This window comes from Kogia breviceps, chromosome 7 (assembly GCF_026419965.1).
Source record: "Kogia breviceps isolate mKogBre1 chromosome 7, mKogBre1 haplotype 1, whole genome shotgun sequence".
NCBI lineage: Eukaryota > Metazoa > Chordata > Mammalia > Artiodactyla > Physeteridae > Kogia > Kogia breviceps.
In genome coordinates this window covers 417128-443900 of record NC_081316.1, presented here as the reverse complement: position 1 = coordinate 443900, position 26773 = coordinate 417128, and the positions used below count along the sequence as shown (strand labels likewise).

Below are 26773 nucleotides of genomic sequence, written 5' to 3'. Positions count from 1 at the left end.
AAGTCAGGACAGCCAGGATAAGTTTCATCTTTTGAGACTGACATCACAGAAAGCAACTACCATCTCTCACTCAAAACAGCCCGTTGGTGGGTCCTTACAGGACGTATGTGCTGCAAATTGGTGATTATGTTCTTTTAGCTGCATTGGGTATTTCAAAATGAGATTAATACTATTAAACCAAGGCAGAGTTGGTGTGGTATTGTGATTCTAGACAGTTCTGAAACATTTCTCTAACAAATAGCGGTTAGAAATTAAAATCCCACCCAAAATATTACTCTGGATATTTAAAAAGCAGCAAATTATTCATCTATGTCTCATTTTTGCCAACACAAAAATTGTTCATGTGATTTTGATTCGAACATTTAAAAATTTTCACATTCTCTGGGAAGAAATTTATACTCCTTTTAAAGATACAACAATACACAGGGTTTTAACTAGCATTTTACTGGCTATATGATTGATTCCAGAAATCATTCTTTTTTTTTTTTTTTAACCCATCAACTAACACCATTTTGTAACAATTTCTATAATGGTACTAGGTGCCATTGACCACTGGCTGGTCCAATAATTTGTATGGTCACAACTGAAGTCAAGAACATGAACAAGTCTTTAAAAGAAACTGATTCCTGCTAGAAATCACCTTGCGATTATAGTTTCTTAATACTCAGAGAAAGCAATCTGTAATTCAAAAAGCACGTTGAAAAGTGGCTATCTCCACAAGTTTACCTGGTAAACAATCTGGGGTTTAATATAAGTCTGCAAGCATCCTAGACAGACTTCTGTGATGTCAGTGAGCAAAAGTTCTACGAGAAAAGGGCAATTTAAAATTGCAATGTGTGGATTACTTCTGACTGAATGACTGCTTCCATAACATCAAGTGACAAGACTAGTACCCAAACAACTACATAATCACGAGACACCCTAGTGTTTTTATTAGGAAGCAATAACAAGTAATAAAGCCCTTAACAAACGTCTTGTGCCCGATCCCCTTTTATGCTAGAGTAATAAAGGGGGTAAAGCTCACTACCCAGCGCCATCAGCAGCCTTAGTTGGCACATGTTAAGTGTATGTAGCTGAGCTGCAAATGACGGTGAGAGATGGCTTTCAAGTTGCGCATTTGGGAGTGTTAACATGTAACAGATCCATCCTCCCGTGCTGGTGAAGCGCACGTCTAGATGACATTTCCCAGCGTCCGCAGTGACCAGATAGGAACGTGCGACGAAGTGGCTGCCAATGGAACGTGAGCAGAGATGAAGAGCCCCGAGCCCTTGGCCTTGGGGGAGCTTGCTGCCCCCATGCTCCCATCCCTTGCCCCTCCGCGTCGAACGGTGACCTGACTTGGAATATACAAGTGAGGACAATGTCCTGAGGTGCAGTGGAGATCCAGAGAGAAGGGACCTGGGCCCTGGTGACCCCAGGAAACAGAAGCACCTGCTCACTTTAAAGGCTCTCTACAGACTGTTACATGAGAGAAACGAACTTCTATCTCCTTTCAGCCACTGCTTTATTGTTGGGATTCCCTACTATAGCAGCCTGGCCATACCTTAACTAACGCACAATGTTTTTAGGACCTTGGAAACAATAATAAAAGGAAAAGTGGCCAGTGCAGACTAAAAGAGATAAGAAAACTTCCCATCCTTTCTCTTGCAGAGTCCCCAAGTAGCACCGTCCCTGTGGCATGGCGGACATCATGACACAAACACAGTTTCCACGTAAAAATATAATCGCTCTCTCTGTGTGTTCAAAAGGGATTATACACATTAGAGAGAGATGGCATTGAGAGGGACCCAATGAAGCAACCTGAACTGTAAGTCTTCCCAAATCTCAGAAAAACACAGAAGCGCACGGCTGTAGCGGCATTTCTCTGAAAGGACCAGTTACAAAATCAAGGCAATTTCAAGAGGACTGAATTCCCTGCGCGGTACCTCTTCCCTTGGTCTCTCTGCTCCGTTTCCAGCGGGCCTTGGCTTCACTCCGGCGCTCAGAGGCTGGGCCACGGAAGGCACGTAAGAAGGAACACTCACGCTCACGTCCTGCTCCACCTCTCCTGGAAGCAGCAGCAAATCTGCCGAATACAAAATGTTTCACTTGATCCCTTCACCGAGTCCACGATTGACCTAAGTCATCTAAAAGTCTACGATAGTCCAAAAAAATGAGCAAATATGCTCAAGTAGGTCCATTTCACAATGCCTGTCCTCACTCGGGAACTTGACTCAAGGGATTCTCCTTTCTATAAAATAGAAGTCGTCAGTGCATTCGTTTTTATTTTATAGTTTCAATGTTACAATCCATCCAAAAGGTCTGGGAGAAATGTTGTTCTGGGAATCACTTGATCACGCCTTTCACCCTCAACCCAATTCCTACTTCTACAGGAAAATAAGTCAAGAAGATGCTACTTTTGCCTCATTTTGCCATATTTTCCTGAGGGGGTGAAGAGAAAGAAAATGGAGTGCTGATTTCATCCTGTAACAATATGGCAATATTTCAAAAAAACATATTAAAAAACAATGATGCCAGAAGGAAGGAACTTTAACTTCCAGCAGAAAAATGAAATACTCTGTCATACTCAGAATGCATGGCCTACTTCTCAACACATGCAAACAACAACAACAATGCGTTTCTGGCTTGTTTAGCACAATCACAAGGATTCAAAAGCCAATCCTGGTTTTCTGATCGATCCATTAGAGGTGGACGTGTTTCCTTATTTTTGTACGTGTGACAGAACACGGATGCATCACAGACAACTGATGACCTTCCGCGGCTTTCTCTGAAGACAGAAAAGCAAACAGAAGCACAACAGGATCCCTCCTCCGTCTAAGTTTTCGCAGGACCAGAAGGGCTGCAACCAATAACCTGCAGCTGGCGCAAGATGCCGCTGCCTGCTATTCAAGGATGATCCTAATTAAGACACTAATTAAGTTCTCAGTGGAAGTGATTAATTAACAACAGGCATGCCTTGGTTGTTGCCAAGGGCAGCATGTATGGGGAGATAACTGAGCAGGTATTGATATTCAAAAGCTGAAACTTATTTGAAATATGTCTCTCACCACTACAGCTATCATCTTCACAAAAAGACATGATTACAAAATTCTTCAGACTTCAGCAACAGAGAACATGGCAAACAGCCTAGAAACTGAGCACGTGGGCAGGAGAATGATGAAGAAGGAAGTTCTACTATGATTAATTATTGAAATCATAGAATATGACCTGATTAATTAGAAGAAATAAAAACAATAATAATAGCTGGCATTTTACATTCATTCACTCAGCCAATCCTCTCGACAGCTCTGTTATTTCCTCTTTTACAGGCAATGAGCTCTAACACTGAGTCACCCCAGCCACCTCACTCAGGGCGCCACAGCTGCAGTCCGTCTGTGGAGCCCATGCTCCTAGCTCACGATGTCACATCATGAACTTACTGTTAAGTAAGCATTTTCATCACATATATCATTTAAAATCTATCAGACTGTACCTCCAAACTCAGGGCCAAGAAATGTCACTACGATAGCACATTAGCGTGATTAGTAAGTGTTCAGGGCATTTTACAATTTTATAACCAGAAGTAATATTTTTTTATATATATTTCTTTTCAAAAATTTTTTTAAATTAATCAATTAATTAATTTCTTTTGGCTGCTCTGGGTCTCTGCTGCTGCGCGCGGGCTTTCTCTAGTTGTTGCGGTGCGCGGGCTTCTCATTGCGGTGGCTTCTCCTGTTGCAGAGCGCGGGCTCTAGGCGCATGGGCTTCAGTAACTGCAGCATGTGGGCTCAGTAGTTGTGGCACACGGGCTTAGTTGCCCCACGGTATGTAAGATCTTACCGGACCAGGGATCGAACCCGTGTCCCCTGCACCGGCAGGCAGATTCTTAACCACTGCGCCACCAGGGAAGCCCCAGAGAAGTAATATTTTTAAATTCAATAAGGTTGGTGGAAAAACTGGCTTTCTAAGGTATCCCTTTATGAGTCCAAAGCTAATCTCCCTCACTGGTTAGGGGCCTGCCAACAAGAGAGGCAAGAAGAGAAAGGTTCAAGCCTCTTAATGTGAAAACCAATATCTACCATACCCATTGGCTGCCAGTGCAAACATCCCTTTGAATGTGAAATCAAAATCAATTCTGCTTTCAGAGCTATTTAAAATCTGACGGACAGTACTGTGCACCAAGAGGGACAACTCTGCAATTCCTCGGCTGAAACTCTTCACATCCCTCATATGTTTGCAAAGAAGGTAGAGTTTTCAACAAAAATGGTTTATTTCATAAGAATTCCACTGCCGTGGGTACAATTCTTTCAAAACAATATGACTCAGTACCCACTGCATTTCCCATTCCTGTCATTTGTTTCTCCAGTGTAAAATGCACAAACGCATAGCTGTTGGAGCCTAACCCGACACCTTATATGTAGTAAATTCTCAGCACATACTTGCAGAAAGGAAATTAATTTCCTGCATCTCAACTTTTAAACTGAACAGCAGGTATGAAGAGTCTACCTATCCATAGGACATTGTGAATGATGCAAAATATGTATAGTCCTTTCCCTCAAAAACTAAATTTTTTTTTACAGGAGTAGGATTTTTATACATAAAATCAGAGAATAATCAACACAAAAATTGAACTGCTTTAACTCTAAACAGGACAGATTTATAAAAGAGTGAAACCAATATGCACACGAACAGTCGGATAAGACACAAGTTACAAAGAAAGATACCTTATCTTTTAGCCATTTTATAATCACTGATGGGTTATTTAAATATTCATTCTCTCAGGGGGAAAATGATTGTATTCATTGATGGTGGGGAATGGAATTCCTGAAGTTCTCTGCAAAGCTTTCCCAACTGAAATCTTATCTTTAAGATACTTCATCTGACCTTATTGTTTCTAAAACAATTAGTTTCCTTCTTAGCTAAATACCACCATCTTGACTGATGTGCTTTGTAGAGTTAAGGCACCTCTGGAAAAACGAATCTTGATGTTGGATGGCAAGCCTGGTTGAAAGCATTTCAACCTCTTTCTCAACTACATGACAAGAATGTCCAACGTTTATAAACTATGTGTTTGTGCCATTTGTCTTTCTGTATTTAGCCAATGACCAGCAAGTCAAAGGTTATAATCATGTAATTTAATACAACATTAAAAAGTAAGCCATCAACCTGACATCTGATCATCTAGACAATAATAATTTTAGTCTGCCTGTCATATTTATAAAAATTAACCAATCCATTCCTTTGTTGCCACGTAGAAATGGCCAAAATTTCCTGAAATTTCGGGTGTTCCTCAAGACCAAAAAGGATACAGATAAGAAATGCACTCAGGCCTCCTCTGCACATAGCTTCCAGCTATGATAGTTTGTATCAGGTGGTTCTTGTTCTTAAAACTTTTTGAAGACCCCAAAGAGCTTTTGTTTATGGGAGTGACATCTATCAATATTTACCATATTAGAAATTAAAATTTCAAATATTTGCTTATTGAATCATTAAAATACAAATTTTCAAATATTTGATTATTGAATCATTAAAATAATACTATCATATATTAAAATAAGTATTTTTATTTTAAAAACCTCTTTTCCAAAAACAAAGAAAATAGAAGAGAAGCATTGTTTTACATTATCTGAATCTTTTAAATGTCTGTCTTAAACAGAAGAAAGCTGGATTCTATATTTGCTTCTGCATTGAATTTTTGGAATATGCTGTTTCAGTTGATGAAAATGAAGAAACTCTAGTCTCACACAGATATGTAGCTGGAAAGGGGAGGACTATTTTAATACTCTTTTTATATAACTGGGGATATTATTCTTTGATAAATACTAGATATTGACAAATGATAAAGTTTTTAAAATAATTTCAATGTGCAATATGAAACCATTTCAGTAAATTTTTCATACTCTTATGTTAAAATCCATTGGTCTATCTTACATGTTGAATGGATTGCGCTCCTGTGCATGATTTTGTAACATCATATATTGGTTATTTGGAAAATGGTGGTTCACTGTGTTATGCGGATCTTTCAAATGTTGACATATTTCACTATGCAATATAAAAATCACATTAGTTAACATTACCAATTTTATCAGAAAAGGCTTTAAATATTGGGAAGCTGTCAAGCTCACAGTACTGGATATAAGTTTTCCCAAAAATCCAATTTGCACTTGATCCATTGCCAATTTTATCATTGGCAATGAATACTGTCAGCTGTTGTCTTGTAGAGACGGGCCCACTTCATTCCTTTTTGAGAACTATACTTTGTCAGTCATTCTTTCAAGTAAAAACGTTGATCCATGAAAGAAAAAACAAAACAAGTTCAGCACACCACTCAATTGCGCAAGTATTTTTTCATGAAAAAGTGTTTTTCATTTTTTCCATGAAAAAATTTTCATGTATTTCATGTATATGTGAAATACAACTGTTATATTTCAGTATGCAGCAGAAGAGGTATACTCAAGAATCAAGGTTTAATAAAATTAATAATTTTTACCACTTCATCAAGGACATTTGCCATGGAAACTGGCGTTTGCTTTAACTACAAATTCAGGACAGTGAAGATTACAGTGACTACTAGTATAGTTTGGTGCTTCTACCTTGATTCACCCTAAGTTACTAGTATCTTTACCCATCATTGCTTTTGCAACATCGGTGCAAATGTTAACTTATTTGACCTTCAGACCTTGGGGTTTTCCAAGGAGCTCCCAGACCATATTTAATATGATTCTGACCCTCCCACCAAGAACATTAGAAAAGCTGAATAAATGATTAAAAAAATCAACTGCTTAAAGGCATTAGAGAGCTACCAGGGAAGCCCAGAACTTGAGGGGCCAAGATCCTGGAGAGAAGGAAAGTAGTAAAGTGAGTCTAAGAGTCTAAGCTGTTTTTCAACTTACGGCATTTACTGATTTGTAAGCAGAGGCTGAAAAACCAAGAAGTGAAGAAGAAATAGACTAAGAGTCTGAGAAGCTTAGCAGAACTACCAACAGGTTCACAGTGCTGTGAAGATAAAAAATAGAGTTCGGGATCTCCAAGAAGGAGGGGCTGTGATTTACCTTGAAGGGCTACACCCTAGCAGTAAGCAAGAACTAGAAGTAGAGCAGCCCTCATAAAGCCTGAAACCCAGTCACCAAATCAGCTCAATCCCATATTGGATTAAGATGACCTATGACTACTCTAACTGCTAGCAAAATGTTGAAGAGAAGCTTTTCTAAAACAAGAGTAAGATAATCATCCAGAGCCTATGTAATATTTTATATACAATGTTCAGCATTCAAACAAAAATTACCAGGTATACAAAGATACCAATCAAAAGGGAAAATTAATAATATAAATGGACTCACAGGACATCTCAGTTATTGGAATTATGAGACATGAACTTTAAAATAATTAATTAATATATTCCAATAAATATATTACAAAAATGGAGAATTTTGGCAGGGAACTAAAATCTATAAAAATACATATTCCAGACCTCTTGAAAACTATAATAACTGAAATACTGATGGCTTTAACAACATATTTGATACACTTCAAGAAAGGATTACTGAACAAGAACATAGATAGTAGAAAATATTTGGACTGAAGAAAGAAAGGAAATAAAAAAGGATGGAAAATGCAGGAAAGAGAATAAGTGATATGTGGGACATGGTGAAAAGTCTGGGAACAGGTAATATCTGAAGACATAAGAACTGAGAATTTCCTAACACTTACAAGAATCTACAAACCCCAAGCAGAACAAATACAAAGTTAACAATGCCAGGACATACTGAAATTACTGACAAACAAAAACAAAGGGAAAATCATAAAAGTAGTCAAATGAGGTAAAAAAACATATTACCTTCCAACATACAACCATCAGATTGACATTTGGTTTTTCGACAGTTTTCAACAGAGAAAAAATTAACACCATAACAGAATAGAATAACGTCTTAAAAATTCTAAAAACCTAGAATTGTCTACCCAGCAAAAATAGGGGGCAATGAAACAATAATATGATAATACTCGATTAATCCAAAATAGGCAAAAAATGAGTGAAGAACATATAACTGGCAGGACAAGTAGAAAACAAAATAGTAAGGTAAGAGATTTAAAGCCAAATATATCAGCAGCTACATTAAATGTAAATGGATTAAACACTCCAATTAAAAGATAAAGTTTTATTTGTGTGTGTGTGTGTGTGTGTGTGTGTGTGTGTACATGCATATGAATAAACCATATGCCACTTTCAAGAGACACATTAATGAAAACTTACTTTGAAAAAAAAATAACTGAAAAATAAATAAAAGTGGAAATGTAAACAGAGGAATATTACTGCCTATCCAAGGGGAAGGTCAGGAAGATCAGGGAAGAGCTACTTCATGGGAGGAGTTGGCATGTGACAGTAATAATAAATCATATCCCTCTACTTTAAATGCAGAAATAAAAGAAAAATCCATACAGGAGTCAAAAAGATGGCGATCAAAATATGAGCTTTATAACTAATAGAGCTGACTTTGAAAACAGAGCTTGTCCTGCAGTCACAATTTGCCCTCTTACTTATCAAACTTTCCTTCCAAGTCTAGACCTTGTACTATCCCACCTGACAGGGAGTCTGCACAGATGACATGAATCCAGCCAGGTATAAGGAGAACCTCTTCATATCCCTAGAGCCCTTAGAGTAGGGGCTCAGAGAGTGATACCTCCAGACATTTGTCTGGAGATGGTTCTCAGCTTCAATTGCATGTTAGAGTCACCTGGGAAGCTTTAAATACTGCCAAAGCCCAGGACACACACCAGACTACTGGGAAAGGATCTCCAAAGGCAGGATCCAGGTATTGTCGGGGTTTTTTTAAGCTCCTCAAGTGATTCCAATGTATCTCTCAGGTTGAAAACCACCATGTAAGGCAGACCTGGGCCCCTTTTAAAGTGTGTCTACTATAAGAAAGGTGACACAGGCACAGGGGAGGACATACACCTTCCAAACAGCATGAACCCAAAAGAAGAAACAAAATGTCTCATCCATACACATCAGTTTTTTTCCCTAATCTCTCCAATTAGATAATGCCTTCCTTTTCCCTTGGGGAGAAATAAATAGAGGAATTATTGAAAGGGTGGAATTATCATCACAATTCTGTTCTCTTCTCAGGAATGGAGTGGAAGCATTTGCCTTTGTGGTTGATATGGCTTTCAAGTTTGAATTTAATAGATGGATAAGTTTGCACATTAAAAAAAAAAATTGGAGGAACAGGGATAGAGGAACATTTCAAAGCAAGGATTTTTCCCTCTCAATGATCTTCTAAGCAATGAAAGAATGATTTTTAACAGTCCCAAGTGGAAAGTAATTGAAATGCCTAAACTCTACATTGGCTGAAATATGCCATCTTCTCCTAGCTCAGGACCTTTACATATACTGTTCTTATGTTGTTCCTATACTCTCTTACCCACCCCTCACCCAGTTAATAATTACTCATCCTTTAGATCTCAGGCTCTCAGCACCTTCTCTGATCCATGGACAAATTAAATTGCCCTGCCATATGCTCTCAAGAGATCTAGAGCATATGTAATTATATATTTGTGATGTGTCTGATTCTTCCAATAAACTATGAATATCCAAGGACAGGAACCAGATCTGTTTTATTCTTTATTTTATTCCAGGATCCAGTCACAGCTGTTAAATATCTTTGAATAACAGTCCAGGTCATTCATAGGCTACATAAAGCCTTAATGTTACAGATAAGGAAAGAAGTTTTTTTAAAAAAGAGGGAGAGAGAGAGAGAAAATGATGCCTTCATTAGAACTGGGAGTACTGGAGAGATTGAAAATGAAAATCAAATAAGGCTGCCAATCTTTGAGCAGGAATCAGTTGGCAATTTTCATCCAACACAATCAACCATAGCATAAGTATACCCACTGGTCAAGAAACTTGTATAAGACAGTATAATTCTGAAAACTAGGCCTCAGAAAAGTCTCTTTGACCTTCTGCACTCATCCAGAGAACATGCTGGGCCAACTGAGGGGGTAAAAGATAAAGACGACCCGAAGATTCTTCCTACTCCAATGGCCAAAGCATAATAACTAATACCTATTCCAAATAATAATCCTTCTGGGGAACAGTCTGGAGCATGACAGTAACTAACCCTCAGGTTAACTACCTTACCTCAAAGGAGGAAAAAATGGTTCATGTGACATCAAATAAACACAGGGCACCAAACTCTGTGGCCAAGGTTCCCTCCAACAACTGGTCAATAGCACAGCACCAAACTGTCTGCTTGGAAAAACTGTCTCCACCTGGGCTGCCAAAATAATCAGCCAAATATTGGGACAGAAACAAGCACCTGAATCTTGGAGAATATTTACGAAAATGAAAAAGGTGAACAAATAAAGTCAGTGGTAGAAAAACAATAAGCAACTCACTTCCTTGTTGCCCCAAGCAAATCTGTTGCTTAAACAATAACAACAGAATCTAATCAGTCAACCCCTCCGCTGCCAAATTATACAAGCAACGTGCCTGTTTAAAATGTCACGTTTCCCATCTGACATAAATACTCGCCTTCTGCTCCCCACTCCCGGAGCGTAATGCAAATCAGAAGCAATCTAAAATTCACCCTGGCATGACTATTTCTTTTTTCTTTCCTTTCAAATGACCCAGATTGTGCATTATGAAACGTGTGAAGCTTGGTGGTCTTTGTGGTAATTGGAATAGATCGCTGAAGCCTAGGTTGCTTCTTAGCCTTGGCTTTTCACATTATTTTACACCTGGGATGGTCCTGACTAGCTCATCCAAGTCCACTGAGACTTGGTTCAGCCTCAGTAAGCTTTTATACACACAAATGCAAAACTACCTGTTATCTGATTTCCAGAAAAATCATACTAGTGAGACCTTTTTTTGCAATTTTTTAAACAACAGAAACAGATCTGGTAAAAAAAAAAAAAAAAACACACAAAACTTAAAAGATGGTTAAAGAGGGATTTCCCTGGTGGTGCAGTGGTTGAGAATCCACCTGCCAATGCAGGGGACACAGGTTTGATCCCTGGTCCAGGAAGATCCCACATGCTGCAGAGCAACTAAGCCTGTGTGCCACAACTACTGAGCCTGCGCTCTAGAGTCCATGAGCCGCAACTACTGAGCCTGCACTCTAGAGCCCGTGAGCTACAACTACTGAGCCTGCCCGCCACAACTACTGAAGCCTGTGTGCTCTCGGGCCTGGGTGCCACAACTACTGAGCCTGCGTGCTGCAACTACTGGAGCCTGCACACCTAGAGCCCGTGCTGCGCAACAAGGGAAGCCACCGCAGTGAGAACCACATGCACCACAGAAAAGAGTAGCCCCTGCACGCCTCAACTAGAGAAAGACCCAACGCAGCCAAAAAAAAAAAAAGTTTAAAAGAAAACAATGTGAAAATAATGGAAAAGGTATGAAGACTAATTTAAAATATTGACACAACCAAAATCAGATTCGCTGGCTATGCAGGATTATGTTAGTATACAGACCTTCTCATTACTGGCAGAAAGCAAAAAGGTTAAACCATCACAAAAATGTTCAACCTGTGCACTTTTGCACCCTCCTATGAAATTAATTTTATGTTGCAAAGGTATACAGACTCCAAGTATCCTCCACAGATGAACTATACCAGAATCCCCTGGGGGTAGTGGTTAAAAATGCAGATCACTAGATGCCCCGAAAGACCTTCTGAATTAGACTCTTTCTTAGGAACAGGACCCAGGAATCTGTTCCCTTTCCCCAAATCACCCAAAACCCAGAAACAGTGTGCTTGCTCCACAAATTTGGCTTCCTCATAAATCCTCAGCAATCCCTTCTAATCCAATCAGAGCCTCTAAACTGCTCTAATGAAGAAATTCAGAACTGCCTAAGGCATTAAAGTTAAGAGAACTTCTGTGATTCTGCTAGATCTCTGATCTCCCTTGAACCAAGCAAGTACGGAAAAACATCTGCGAAGTCTAGAGTGCTTGAGTAACAGAGCCTTCAATGGGGTAGTGTGATGTTTGGAAGCAGAATAAAAATGTTAATTGCTTCCAATTACCAAAGCCTCTCAAATTCAAGCAAACAGAGAAGCCAAAGCAGAGGCTTATACAGTCAGTTTACAGACAGTGGTGGCCATCCCCCAACCAACTACACCCTGCATTTTTTTTTTTTTTTTTGCAGTACGCGGGCCTCTCATTGTTGTGGCCTCTCCGTCGTGGAGCACAGGCTCCGGATGTGCAGGCTCAGCGGCCACGGCTCACAGGCCCAGCCGCTCCGCGGCACGTGGGATCTTCCCGGACCGGGGCACGAACCCGTGACCCCTGCATCGGCAGGCGGACTCTCAACCACTGCGCCACCAGGGAAGCCCTACACCCTGCATTTTAACTCCTGTGTGATTATAAAGAAGCCCCCTTCCCCAACAATAATGACCATAATCGCTGTTTATGACCACCTAAGGGACTGTAAACAACAATCAAACACCAACAACCAAACCTCCATGGAAACTGTCCCTTCCCTAACATTCAACTAATTTTTTTTTTTTTTTTTTTTGTGGTACGTGGGCCTCTCACTGTTGCGGCCTCTCCCATTGCGGAGCAGAGGCTCCAGACGCACAGGCTCAGCGGCCATGGCTCACGGGCCCAGCACGAACCCGTGTCCCCTGCATCGGCAGGCGGACTCTCAACCACTGCGCCACCAGGGAAGCCCTCAACTAATTTTGAGATATTCTTGCATATTAAATTAGGAATGAGAGTTTTCAAAACAAGTAACTCAAATTTTGAACATATTTCAAAGCCCCTCTGAGCACCAAAGGATACCCAGGCTTACACAGAAACGTTAACCAAGAAAGGAAAAGGCCTCATCTACATAAACCTCACGGAAAGCCCCAGAAAAAACATTCACACTATATCTTTAGTTTTAATTGTTTGGTTTACATATTGATAAATATTTATAAAAGCAAAGATTTGGATTTTTTTTTTGTTTATTTTATGATCAATTCTCATAATTTTTATGATTTTTATGATCAACTGATATTTTAAGTAGCACTCAAAACTAATCTCAATTTACAACATGGTGCTTCTAAGAAATAAGGGTTTGACTTAAATGACTCTGAGACAATTATCCAAAAATCAATCACATGGTAAATGGGGGGGTGGGAGGAGGAACACCTTTTCTTCATTTAAGACCAAAGAGGTTACAACCTTCAACAAGTTTTGTATGACCTTTCAGCTGAAATCTTTATCATTGAAAAAAAGACTGCAGGACTCCAGTTTTTCCTATCTCAGGGGAAGTAGAGGTAAGGATTGCCCCCAAAAAAAGAAAGAAAGAAAAGCGAAGCTGTCTAAATTCTTATTTGTAGTTTCCAGAAAGAGGTCAGGCAGTGTAGAAAGGAAACAGAAAGCATACTCTTACTCATTTGGGGCTTAATCTCTTCATCCAAGTCCAAATCTTCTAAATCAAGGAAGTTGTCTACCTAGAAAAGGATTAACATCATCTTTATGCAAATTAGACCTAGAGAAAAAAATGCAATTAAGAATCAGTGAATCCATTTCCACAACACTCAAGTCAGCAAATGAATCCCCTTTTCTCATTAACTTTTGAGTCCCAGATAGAGATCTTTGTGTTCACTGTTTTTTCCCAGAGACATCTGAAAGAAGCACTAAATCTGGAAGTTGGCCTGGATTTCGTAGGCACCACAGTAAGATCTCTATACTGAAAGGGAAAAAACAGTCTGGGAAGTTTTTGAAAAGTTTTTGTTCCTGATTCTATCCCAGAATATATACCACCATCAAGACAGTCTGAAGCAATGTTTCTGTTTTTTGGTTTTGTTTTATTGCTTTTGTTCCTCAAGCAAATGATGGTGGTGGGTCTGGCTATTCTCACAAGTGTGCTTTAAACTCCAAAGACAGAGTAGAAACTAAAGAAAGCAGGGGAGAAGGTTCATTCAAGACGAAATCATCCTGCCCCAGGTAATCACAAGAGAGGTGAACAGGGCAAAAAATCAAGTGTTCTCTCTTTTGAGCAAATAAAACTGAAAATTACTTCAAAGGTAAAAAGCAGAGCAAATGACCTTTACAGACAGTAGCAGCATTTCAATGTTGCTTTCCACTGCAAGCTGACAATGAGACATTTTAGATTAACAAAATGGTAACACTTCAGACATGAACCAATTCATTTCAGGTGAATATCAAAGAGTGTGAATAAACAAATGATTTCACCACTAGAACGGAAGGCAGATCTAGTAAAGGCATGTTGTCAAAATGCCTTTTATGCTTATGACCTAAAACATGTACATAACAAAACACTGTAAAATTATAAATTTAGATCTCATCATTGGAATTCAAAACACAGCCTGGGTCTTTCTTCCCCACTCTCTACCTGTCAGACCATGGCTTGTAGCTTCCATTACTTGGAAGTACATAACTACAGTTATTTTTTGACTTCCAAGGGACAGCAAAAATTTATCTTCCATACGATGGTTTCAGTACTAAAACTTGAGAATCTGTTATATTGTCATTTATCTTAATTAATGGTATATGTTCAATGGGACGAGAGTCATGTGTCTCTATTGAAGCACCCCTTCCATTTGTAAAGCTTTGAGGAAAAAAGATCCAGAACCCAGCCAACCAAGGACAGTTTAAGATAATCAAACACCACTTTTTAAGGCATATAGACAAAATCTGATGAATTCTCCAAATTTGTATGACAGACAGCAAATGAGTCCTGTGAGGTTTTTATCATTTTTATGCTCCTTCTGGGTTTTGGCCATGGAATAAAATCGAATCATGCCTTACCTTCACCTTTCCTGCCCTATTCAGATCACCTTGAAAGGAACTGCCAACTTTTTGGCCTTCATCCATCACTATCTGGGAAAACAAACAAACAAACAAACAAACAACACTGAGGACATATTGATGGGAACATGAAACAACTGAAAATAAAGGCGCTGATCTTGTAGCCCTTCAGGCACTAAAATTCCCTTTCTGTTTTCTGTTAATTAGCTATGCATGACAAACCATGACACCTTAGTGACAGCAGATTCACTAAGTCATAGCAGGCATCAGGGAATAGGTTCCAGGAGGTCTGATTTCTACTTCTGTCTTCTAGACTCATCTACACTGTAACCCAGGGTAAATTACTTAACCTCAATTTTTTCACGTGTAAAATATGAACACTCTGCACCTTATTACCCCAGCTCCCATCCCATCCCAGTGAACCTCTGAAGGGCAAATCAGAGAATGCTAATACAACATTTTCAAGTTATTAGGAAAAAACACCGTGGAACAATTCTTTGCCTCTCACACGCTGGTTAAAGACTCAATAGAAAATGTAATTCCAATTGCCAGTAGACAGTGAATCCTCTAGAAAGAAAAGTTCTTGTCCCATAATCACCTCACCGGAAATAAGTTATAGAATAAAAGAATTATAGCCCTTCGCTGCATATAAACACACTTCTAACATGGAGATTTTTCTCCCTTGCATAAAACCATAATCTCATATACAATTCTGTCCACAATAACACAGGGAATACATGATGAGATAGAAAGTAGAAACTCAAATGGCTTAAAAAATAGAACCATTTCCACTAGGATTCCTTGATAGTTAAAAACCATAGCTAAAGAGAATGTGAATATAGTCTATGAAGTCTTGAAGATTAGGAAGAGAGCATCTAACATCTATTTATTGACCAAATCTTGGAAGAACCAAGATAACATATTCTACTTTAAGTCTGAAGGACATGAATCCAGGACAGGTAAAAGAAACTCTCATTTACACAGAGAATTATAAAAAGGAACTCTTTTGTCCCAGAGGACAAGCTAAAATAAAGACATAATTTCAAGAAAAATCTGTAGATGGCAGATCCTTAAGAGGTTTGTAACAAAAATTGGGGATAATTAAGTTACTATCATAAAAGTTGGCTGTTGAAGCACATTAAAACGATCATACACCATGATCAAGTGGGGTTTATTCCAGGAATGCAGAGATTCTTCAATATATGCAAATCAATCAACGTGATACACCATATCAACAAACTGAAGGAGAAAAACCACATGATCATCTCAACAGATACAGAGAAAGCTTTTGACAAAATTCAACACCCATTTATGATAACCTTGCAAAAAGCAGGTATAGAGGGAATTTTCCTCAACATAGTAAAGGCCATATATGACAAACCCACAAGCAACATCGTCCTCAATGGGGAAAAACTGAAACCATTTCCACTAAGATCAGGAACAAGACAAGGTTGCCCACTCTCACCACTCTTATTCAACAGTTTTGGAAGTTCTAGCCACAGCAATCAGAGAAGAAAAAGAAATAAAAGGAATCCAAATCAGAAAAGAAGAAGTAAAGCTGTCACTGTTCGCAGATGACATGATACAGTACATAGAGAATCCTAAAGATGCTACCAGAAAACTACTAGAGCTAATCAATGAATTTGGTAAAGTAGCACGATACAAAATTAATGCATAGAAATCTCTGGCATTCTTATACACTAATGATGAAAAATCTGAGAGTGAAATTAAGAAAACACCCCCATTTACCATTGCAACAAAAAGAATAAAATATCTAGGAATAAACCTACCTAAGGAGACAAAAGACGTGTATGCAGAAAATTATAAGACACTGATGAAAGAAATTAAACATGATACAAATAGATGGAGAAATATACCATGTTCTTGGATTGGAACAATCAACATTGTGAAAATGACTCTACTACCCAAAGCAATCTACAGATTAAATGCAATCCCTATCAAACTACCACTGGCATTTTTTACAGAACTAGAAGAAAAAATTTCACAATTTGTATGGAAACACAAAAGACCCCCGATAGCCAAAGCAATCTTGAGAACGAAAAATGGAGCTGGAGGAATCAGGCTCCCTGACTTCAGACTATACTACAAAGCTACAGTAATCAAGACAGTATGGTACTGGCACAAAAACAGAAATAGAGATCAATGGAACAGGATAGAAAGCCCAGAGATAAGCCCACACACATATGGTCACCTTATCTTTGATAAAGGAGGCAAAAATATACAGTGGAGAAAAGACAGCCTCTTCAATAAGTGGTGCTGGGAAAACTGGACAGCTACCTGTAAAAGTATGAAATTAGAACACTCCCTAACACCATACACAAAAATAAACTCAAAATGGGTTAAAGACCTAAATGTAAGTCCAGCCACTATCAAACGCTTAGAGGAAAACATAGGCAGAACACTCTATGACATAAATCACAGAAAGATCCTTTTTGACCCATCTCCTAGAGAAATGGAAATAAAAATAAACAAATGGGACCTAATGAAACTTCAAAGCTTTTTGCACAGCAAAGGATACCATAAACAAGACCAAAAGACAACCCTCAGAATGGGAGAAAATAGTTGCAAATGAGGCAACTGACAAAGGATTAATATCCAAAATTTATAAGCAACTCATGCAGCTCAATAACAAAAAAAACAAACAACTCAATCCAAAAACGGGCAGAAGACCTAAATAGACATTTCTCCAAAGAAGATATACAGATTGCCAACAAATATATGAAAGAATGCTCAACATCATTAATCATTAGAGAAATGCAAATCAAAACTACAATGAGATGTCATCTCACACCAGTCAGAATGGCCATCATCAAAAACTCTAGAAACAATAAATGCTGGAGAGGGTATGCAGAAAAGGGAACACTCTTGCACTGCTGGTGGGAATATAAATTCATACAGCCACTATGGAGAACAGTATGGAGGTTCCTTAAAAAACTACAAATAGAATTACCATATGACCCAGCAATCCCACTACTGGGCATATACCCTGAGAAAACCATAATTCAAAAAGAGTCATGTACCACAATGTTCATTGCAGCTCTGTTTACAGTAGCCAGGACATAGAGGCAACCTAAGTGTCCATCAACAGATTAATGGATAAAGAAGATGTGGCACATATATACAATGGAATATTACTCAGACATAAAAAGACTTCACTCTGTTATACAGAGTGAAGTAAGTCAGAAGGAGAAAAACAAATACCATATGCTAACACACATACATGGAATCTAAAAAAAAAAATGTCATGAAGAGCCTAGGGGTAGGACGGGAATAAAACGCAGACCTACTAGAGCATGGACTTGAGGATATAGGGAGGGGGAAGGGTAAGCTGTGACGAAGTGAGAGAGTGGCATGGACATATATACACTACCAAACGTAGGGTGGATAGCTAGTTGGGAGCAGCCGCATGGCACAGGGAGATCAGCTCGGTGGTTTGTGACCACCTAGAGGGGTGGGATAGGGAGGGTGGGAGGGAGGGAGACGCAAGAGGGAAGAGATATGGGAACATGTGTATATGTATAACTGATTCACTTTGTTGTAAAGCAGAAACTAACACACCATTGTAAAGCAATTATACTCCAATAAAGATGTTTTAAAAAAAAAAGTTGGCTGTTGAAATCATGAAATGTAATGATGATTTTCAGTAAAGTACCCCACAGGCACTCCTTCTAAAATTAGGAGTCTGAGTTACTGATCCAATAGCTGTCCGACGTTTCTTATTATGGTCTCTTTCATTTTTTTAAATTCGTGATGAATTTTTTCCCCTCTGTTTCTGTAAATGTGCGATGGTATTACCTGTTCCTCTTCTGAACACTGTGACGAAGTCCGAAGAAAGATGGCTTTATTGCTACGACGGTGATCGTTTGGTTCATTTCTCTGAGTAAGTTTTACTGAAGTAAAATTGTTTTCTGAAGAATTGGTTCCAAAGTCTCCTTTTTTGGTCACATTATCTGAAATGATAAATTACATAATATTAGAAAACACCCACCCCATCCAGTCTAGTTTATTTTGTGTTTATTGAGAATCTTTCTTCCAAACAAAAAAAATACTTTTCAAAAAAATCTACAAACCGAATGCTTGAAGCATTAAACACTCTTAACCTATAAAGTTATTTCTAAAAATGCATAGGAAGATAATACTATTTCATTCACTATTCAACAAACATTTATAAGTTTGCATCCAGCCCTGTTCTCAGCCATTGTTAAAAGGTCTATAAAGTATTTGCAAGACCCTTGGACATTACTGATCTCATTTTTTTTTTCTAAATTTGAGGGTTTTTTAAAAAAATATGGAGGCAATGTATGGATGATTTTAGAAAATTTGTAAAAGAAAAAGATTAAAATTAGAATATCACTCATAATCGTACAGGACAGAAAAGCTGCAACAAAATTTTTTCAGTGGCTATTTTTCTCATCTTTTATCTATTCACCCATAAACTTCTAAAAGTCAAAAGGAATTGTACTGTACATACCACATTTCAAGTCAACTTGAGAGCAATATTCTTTTCATACTATTGCATATTCTGCATAATTTTAATGATTATAGAGAATTCCACTGTATATATTTAACATAGTTTATTTAACCAATTCCTATTCTCAACTATTTAAAACTATAAACAATGAAAACGTTTGTGCTAAATCTTTGCACATTCACGATTATGTCCTTAGGATAAGGAAAGAGTCTAAGATTCATCCTAAATTAAGAGAATATTATAACATGATGCCATGAACAGAAATGTGGGGGACAAATTCAGATGAGAGAGAATTAACCTTTGTCCATGCTGCATTTGAGGTGCCAGTGGAAACTGTGAGGGAGACGTCCCAGCAGCAGCTGCAAATGTAGGCTAAAATGTGGGAGAGAGATCACAGCGATAGGTAAGAGCTGGTAGTCGATTCCACTGGGGCAGTGGTTTAAGCCATAAAATTACTTTCAATATTAGCAGCAATATTAAAATAAATAAGGGTTAACACTTACTTGAGGGTCAGACTGTCTTTTATTATGCATCTCATAAATCTCATTTAAGCCCCACAACAACCCTAGAGGTAGGTACTGTTAGTATCCCTATTTTACAGGTGAAGAAAGCAAGGCCTACAGAGAGATTAAATAATTTGTTCAAAGTTACACAGCTGGTAAGTAGCAGAGTGGGGGTGTGAACCCAGGCCTTCCTAATCCAGTACTCACTGCTGTGCAACTTAGGATAGTACAGTAAATGAAGGGAAAGGGCTCTTAGAGAATAGAAGCATAAAGCAGAAAAAATAAAAGAAATTTTAAAAGCCCAGAAAGGAGACAAAGAAGAAAAGTTTACAACAGGACAAGAAGAACCCAGCGTGCGTGGCACATACTAAAACTAGAACTCCCTTGCTGCAAATGACAAGAGCAAGACACAGGAATCGACTTCAAGGATCACTAGAAGGGTGACTAAGGGATTCCAAAGAGGCCAAGAGGCAGAAATCGAGCTACTGTCAGATTAGGGCATCCCGTTCCATCCCCTTATATTACTCCAGCATGGAAAGAGTCTGGACACATGGCTTTGTTTTACCTGTGAACAACCCGGGCAGGTATCTAACTGAAGGGTTTACAAAACAAAACAGCCTAACCCACCAAAGTGGCACGTTTGTTTCTCTTGAGCCTCTGGTTGCATGGCTTCAAAATCAGTAAAGATTCTTGCTGTTCTAATGATCTCGGCCTGGTGCCAGGCAGCCAGAATCCTCTGTTTGCTTCTGAATACCTCATCGTTCGTAGAATTAAGACTTGTAGGGGGGCTTCCCTGGTGGCACAGTGGCTAAGAATCCGCCTGCCAAAGCAGGAGGCACGGGTTCAGGCCCTGGTCTGGGAAGATCTCACATGCCGCAGAGCAACTAAGCCCGTGCACCACAACTACTGAGCCTGCGCCCTAGAGCCCATGAGCCACAACTACTGAAGCTCACGCGCCTAGAGCCTGTGCCCCGCGACAAGAGAAGCCACCGCCCTGAGAAGCCTGCTTGCCGCAACGAGAGAAAGCCCGCATGCAGCAACGAAGACCCAACGCAGCCAAATAAATAAACAAATAAATTTATTTAAAAAAAAAAAAAAAAGACGACTTGTAGGGATATCTATAGTACATGAACACAGAAATACTGTTGGAGAGCAGGGATAAGGTAGCCTAGCCTATAATACAGCATTAGCTCAATAAGCCAGAGAGGGAAAACACAAATATTTAATGCACTGCTTTTTCTTTCAAAGGGATTTATTAGCAAAGACCACCAGCTCAGGCCAGCTCTCCCTACTGCCTCCTGCACCAACACCCATGACTCCTAATTAGCTACTACTGGGATGGGTGAGCCCTGCCTTGTGCCCCAGCAAATCGCTGCAAACTCTGATATGAAGCACTCGCCTTGGCTGCTGGCGGTGGAGGGGCTGAGGGCCTGAGTAAGGAAGCTGATGGGAGGGCTTTACGAACACTGCTGGAGTAACCAGCACGGTGCCAGGCCACAGAAGTGAGGACAAAATGGTCTTAGGACTGAGCCTCCCTGACTTCTTCCTCTTTTACGGCCACAATTACGGCTGTAAAATCATCAGTCCTGGGGCAGAGACAAGCAGTGGCAGCAGCGTGGAGCAAGACAGGCGTGGAGACGCTTGGAAACAGGAGTGAGGAGGAATGAAAGGGTTCTTCAAACTTCATCAAAGTCAGAGGCAAGCAGACTTCCAGGGGCTCCCTGCCATCCCTCAGTGCCCTGTTCTAGTAAGAGGCGGCATAGTTTCAGTTCTCCTTGCTTATCCTTTAAGTCTAGCACAACCTAAACCTAGCGTTTCCTGAGAAAATACCGTGTACTCAGCACAACACTACCGTAATAATCTATTGATTTACATACTTGAAAAGCACAGTGATGTCTGGGAAGAACAGATGTTCTGTAAGAACAAGTTCTGTTTGTTCTTATAATCACTCGGTGTACTCCTCTGCCACTTCCAATAAAACACCAGGTTATTTGACAGATAACCAGATGAAACTGCTTCAAAATGAAGAGCAAAATGTAACGAAGTCCCAGCTTCTGATGCTGATGTTGGAATGATGGTTGAGGTCTCAGATCTAACACAATTTCTTGTTTACTCTTTCAAAACTTCGTCCTTTCATAAACATAAAGCTTTCGTTTTTAGAATATGTAAAGATTCAGAAAAGAACTTGTTCCCTCTCTGACTGAACCTACAGTTTAAGACTCCTTCCTAAACCTTGAAAGCAGTTTCACAAGAGTAAGTACTATTTCACTCCAAAGACCCCGAAGTGCTTCTTACAAACGCTTTTATCATTTTTTACAAAAACAGCAAAAAAAAAAAATCTCTTGGCAGCAGAAGATAGGAGAAAAGTTCTTTTTCAGTATGATGATGACAAAATGGCAGATACTGGCACAGCCCAGACGCGAAGTGGCCTAAAGCCTGATTCAAGCGCCAGAGTTATCCTGGTGGCCATCCAAACACGCCACCCACGTGTGCGTTTCATCTTCTTCTGTTTCTGCTTTTCATCAGGGTCCCTTTCTACCTTTTTATCTTATCCCTAATGTTCCTTGCTTTGAAACAAGTGCCAGACATAATACACTTTGGAAATCGAACAGCAATATTTCAGAGAACAAGTCGGTTACTGAGACCTGAAAGAGTGTTTCTTTGGGCATTTCTGAGTCAAAACTTCAATACACATGAAACAAAGGTTTTTTGCTAAAGGTTTCGTTATTCCGAAGCAATGGAATTTCAATTTTCTTTTGATACCAAACAGACAAGCTTCCAACAGATCTCCCTGACGAGGTCACCAACTGCACCTACAATGTCTAATTTCAGGCCAAAGAAAAAGGTTACACTCCCGCAAAAGGTTGAAACTATGGATGCCTTGATAAATTAAACACCAATCGTGAATTGATTGTACATCTTCCAGACGAAAGCGGTCAGTTTCAGAGAACTCGGTTTTGAAAGAAACTTTTTAAAAATTCAAATTCATCCATTCAAAGGCCAGACTAGTGTCCATGAGCTGAGAAGAAAGTTTACACTTACAGGAAAGTGCTCACAGATCAACACAACCAACATCAGAGTCACGAGCGAATTCTCCCAGCAACACCTGAGTGTCTGTTCTTCCGCACCATGGCCAACAGAAATACAAATCTAGAGCATGTTCTCAGCTGTGAAGAGATACTGCATATGTTGCTAAGGAGGAAAGAAAAATTCATGCAGGGGAAATTCTGTGCAACACTGGGTAGTCGCCAAAAGCCTCCTGCCAGGAGCACAGGGTTTAAGCAATCACGCTTATAACGAGACTGGGTACTCTGAAAGTCAGGGGGGTGATTTGCATATCATACTCCCAGCCGAAAGCAATGCTGCTCTGGACAATATTTGCTCTTCATTTGCCCAGCCAAACTACTTCACTCCACTGCTTCTTGATCACATACTCCTCGGTATACGGCCTCCCCTGGAGTGACAGTCATTAGGATTAAATAAGCAATTTAAAAACCAATCCATCATAAATCAGAATAAGTCCAAAGAAGCTAAATTCAGCAGACAAATGTTTTGCAGTGGTCTGAATTCCAACTGTTTTATGTTCTTCACTGGAGAGGGGAGAGGATTACCTTAGCTGGGCCCATCAGGAATAATTGCACTTTCCCCGAGGCTGGATGATAATTGACTCATTATTCATAGACATAGCTCTCCAGCTGCCAAGACACAAATGCACAACCCTAGCTCAGAAAAAAAAAAAAAAGTGTGTCAAAAGTCCAAGATGAGGGACACAATAGCAGTAAGTTGACATTTTTGAAATGTCCAGCGTTAGGCACTTACAGAGAGAAAAAAAAAAAGTGAGGAAAGTGTCAAGTTGCTGTAAGTTTATTTTCAGGGAGAAAATCTGGGTGGTAGTTGAGTTATGCAACTTATTCAACCCACAGGTTGTATCGTGGGCATCAAGTATGTGCAAAGTGACCCAAGATGGGTAAGACCCAGTCCCTGCGCTTACGGAGTCTACAAACTAAGAAGTTAAGCCAGGTATGCAAACCACCCAAATAGAACACAACTAACGCAGAGGATACAAGGGAGCCCAGAGTTAGAGAAGGGTGAAATCACAATTGGTTTGGGAGAATCACAGAAGGCTTCACATAGGAATGGGGAGTCAGAGCTGGGCTTTGAAAGATGGCTACGATCTCAGCAGGTGAGCCCTGTGAGGAGGTATCCCACAAAGGGAAAACTGCACAAACAAAGCTCCCAGTGCGGGCACATGTGGGGCCTGAGGAAGAACCACCGTGTACTCCAGGAAGGCAGGAGCACGAGTTCTGCGATGCATGGAAGGGCTGCTATTTGCAGGGCTTGACAAAAACTGTACTATACCAAGGCCCTTGGGAGTCATAACTAGAGCCGTGCTCTAAGATGAAATGGATGGAATGCAGCAGAGAGGTTCAGATACTTTCATACTAGAAAGTATGGCGCTACTGTGGCAATCCAGGTGAGAAGGGAGCCTCGGCGATGGATTTTTAAGAAAGGAGAAAAGAGCTCACAAAGTGGGTTCTTTTTGTGTTTCTAGAACAGAAATGAAGACACTATATCTCCAAGTGGTTATGTTTCCTCCCTCTAGATATCTCAGAATGTTCACCTTATCTTCCCATGGCCATCTGTATTATTCTTTTAATTTGGCAGGCCCCAGATAACTTAAACACAACAACAACAACTAAACCATCTCTGTGATGGTGGCAGTAGCTATTACAGCATGCTTGCAACCTGTTAAATGGATTACATGTTGGTGCAGAGAGGCCACACATATCATCCCATAAGGTAAATTCACCTTCCCCACTGCTTTAGTCAAGGCCACAGAAGGGAGCTGGTCCAGCGTGGGAGCAGATGCAGCGTGTTTGAGCACTGCTTCCCTGGGCTCCCAGAATGCCTAACAGGGTGACACCTGTTGGTGACACTGTCTACACAAAGTAGGATCTTGTTTCTTTTTTTATCACTGTCCTTATCTACTTAAACATTTCAAGCCTATGCACAAATGGTTTATTTTCTTTTTTTTTTTTCTGTACACGGGCCTCTCACTGTTGTGGCCTCTCCCATTGCAGAGCACAGGCTCCGGATGCGCAGACTCAGTAGCCATGGCTCACGGGCCCAGCCGCTCTGCAGCATGTGGGATCTTCCCCGACCAGGGCACGAACCCGTGTCCCCTGCATCGGCAGGTGGACTCTCAACCACTGCACCACCAGGGAAGCCCAGTTTATTTTCTTAATAGGAAATATTTATGACAAGCAGGATCCTCCTAGTTCTTCAGCCAAATCCAGAGTTACGAGGCCATATGCTCATCCAGTGAAGAACTCAGGTAAGGATCTAGGTATCCATGAATAGTAGCTCCACCTCTCCATAGCTTTAGTGAGGTATATTTATAGAATTCACTTAAGTGTACAATTCAATAATTTTTAATAAATATATAGAGTTGTCCAACCATCACCACAATTCCATTTTTAGATCATTTCCATCACCCCAAAAAGTCCCAGGTACTCATCTGTAGCCACTCCGCATTCCTACTGCCAACACAGGTAGCCACTGATCTACTGTTTATAGCTAAAGATATGCCTTTCCTAGACATTCCATATAAATACAGTCATATGATACATGGTCTTTTGTACCCGACTTCTCTACTTAGAATGACATCTTTGAGGGCCATCCATATTGTAGTATATATCAGTATTTCACTCCTTTTTACTGTCAAAAACTATTCCATTATCTGGATAGACCACATTTTGTTTCTCCATTCACCAGTTACTGGACATCTGGATTGTTTCCACATATGGTACCCCTTTGATTCTAATACTGAGTTTGATCCAAAGACCACCATCCCTCATCCAATTCCACGCGGTGCCACGACATGCTGAAATCAACACAAAGGCCAACCACAGAGTTCCAGCTTCCCCTCACACCCCAACAAGGGGAAAAATGCATATAGTAATTGAAGCTACAACTCTGATCATCTTATTGTCTCGTATGGTCACAGCCTTAGAAACATAATCCTGTCTTCTTCTTCAAATGTATCTGAAATCATCTGCAATTACCTCTCTTAATTGTCCGTGCTCTATCTCTTCCCACTAAAATGTAAGCCTCAGGAGAATAAGGACCTCTCCATCAGAAACTTACTCACAGTTCCTGAAAGGGAAAATGTTGTTTCCCCATTCCCAAGGACATGTGATGGTTAAGACGGAAAGGTAGACTGACACACCCAGTGAGCTCACTGTGTGCTTAGCACCATGCTAGGCTGGAAGACTAGGAATGGGGGAAGTTAAAGGACATGACTTCTGCCTAGGAGAAACAGAATCTATCCCCTTAAAACTTTTACTCACTCAAAGGCATAACATTCTGCCTATCTTTCAGCCAGCATTTCCATGTCTAAGAATTTATCCAAAAAAATAATTACATATGTGGGCAAAGATTTCACTACAAAGCCAAAAAAAAAAAAAAAAAAAAAAAAAAGTCTGATCTATTCCCCTGAAAACTTTTACTTAATCAAGGCCTTACATTTTTTCATATCTTTGAACCAGCATTTCCACGTGTAAAAATTTATCCAAAGGCCATAAATAAGAAGGGTGCAAAAATGTAGCTACCCAAAATTAATACGACTACTAACACAGCCAAAGTCATTACAAGGACCTACACGGCTACCCACGCCTCATCCACGCCCACCTCCACAGCCCCTGACCTCAGCTCCTCCTCCTCTCACCCCTGCTCAGGCCACTCTGGTCACTCTGGCCTCCGCGCTCTTCCTCAACCAGGCCAGGCACTGCTGCCACTAGGCCTCTGTACTAGTTGTTCCCTTGGCCTCAAATGCTTTTCCCTCAAGTCTCTGCAGGCTTAACTCCCTCTCTTCCTTCCAATCCGCATTCAGATTTTACCTTCCCGCGGAGGCCTGACCAAATCACCCTGCGTAAAATCGCACCCTTACACCCCCGCTACCGGCGCTCATGAGCCTAATACTCTGCTCTGTATTCCTTTTCTTTCCCAGAGAAATTACCATTTTCCAACACAGGTGTTTTTCTTA

General features: G+C 40.0%; 1 protein-coding gene across 4 annotated transcripts in view; it reads right to left on the bottom strand.

The window, feature by feature from the left end:
- Positions 1-26773, bottom strand: part of IFTAP (intraflagellar transport associated protein) — a 63319-nt gene that overhangs the window by 6331 nt on the left and 30215 nt on the right. For 2 of the 4 annotated variants that reach the window (XM_067039400.1, XM_059068214.2), the window contains exons 3-6: positions 18550-18704; positions 14734-14805; positions 13352-13412; positions 1926-2065 (exon numbers count right to left, since the gene is read on the bottom strand). In XM_067039400.1, coding sequence (XP_066895501.1) covers positions 1926-2065; positions 13352-13412; positions 14734-14805; positions 18550-18704 — 428 coding nt within the window. Of the gene's footprint in view, positions 1-1925; positions 2066-13345; positions 13413-14733; positions 14806-18549; positions 18705-26773 lie in introns of all 4 variants that reach the window. The other 2 variants (XM_067039401.1, XM_067039399.1) reach the window with 1 other exon arrangement.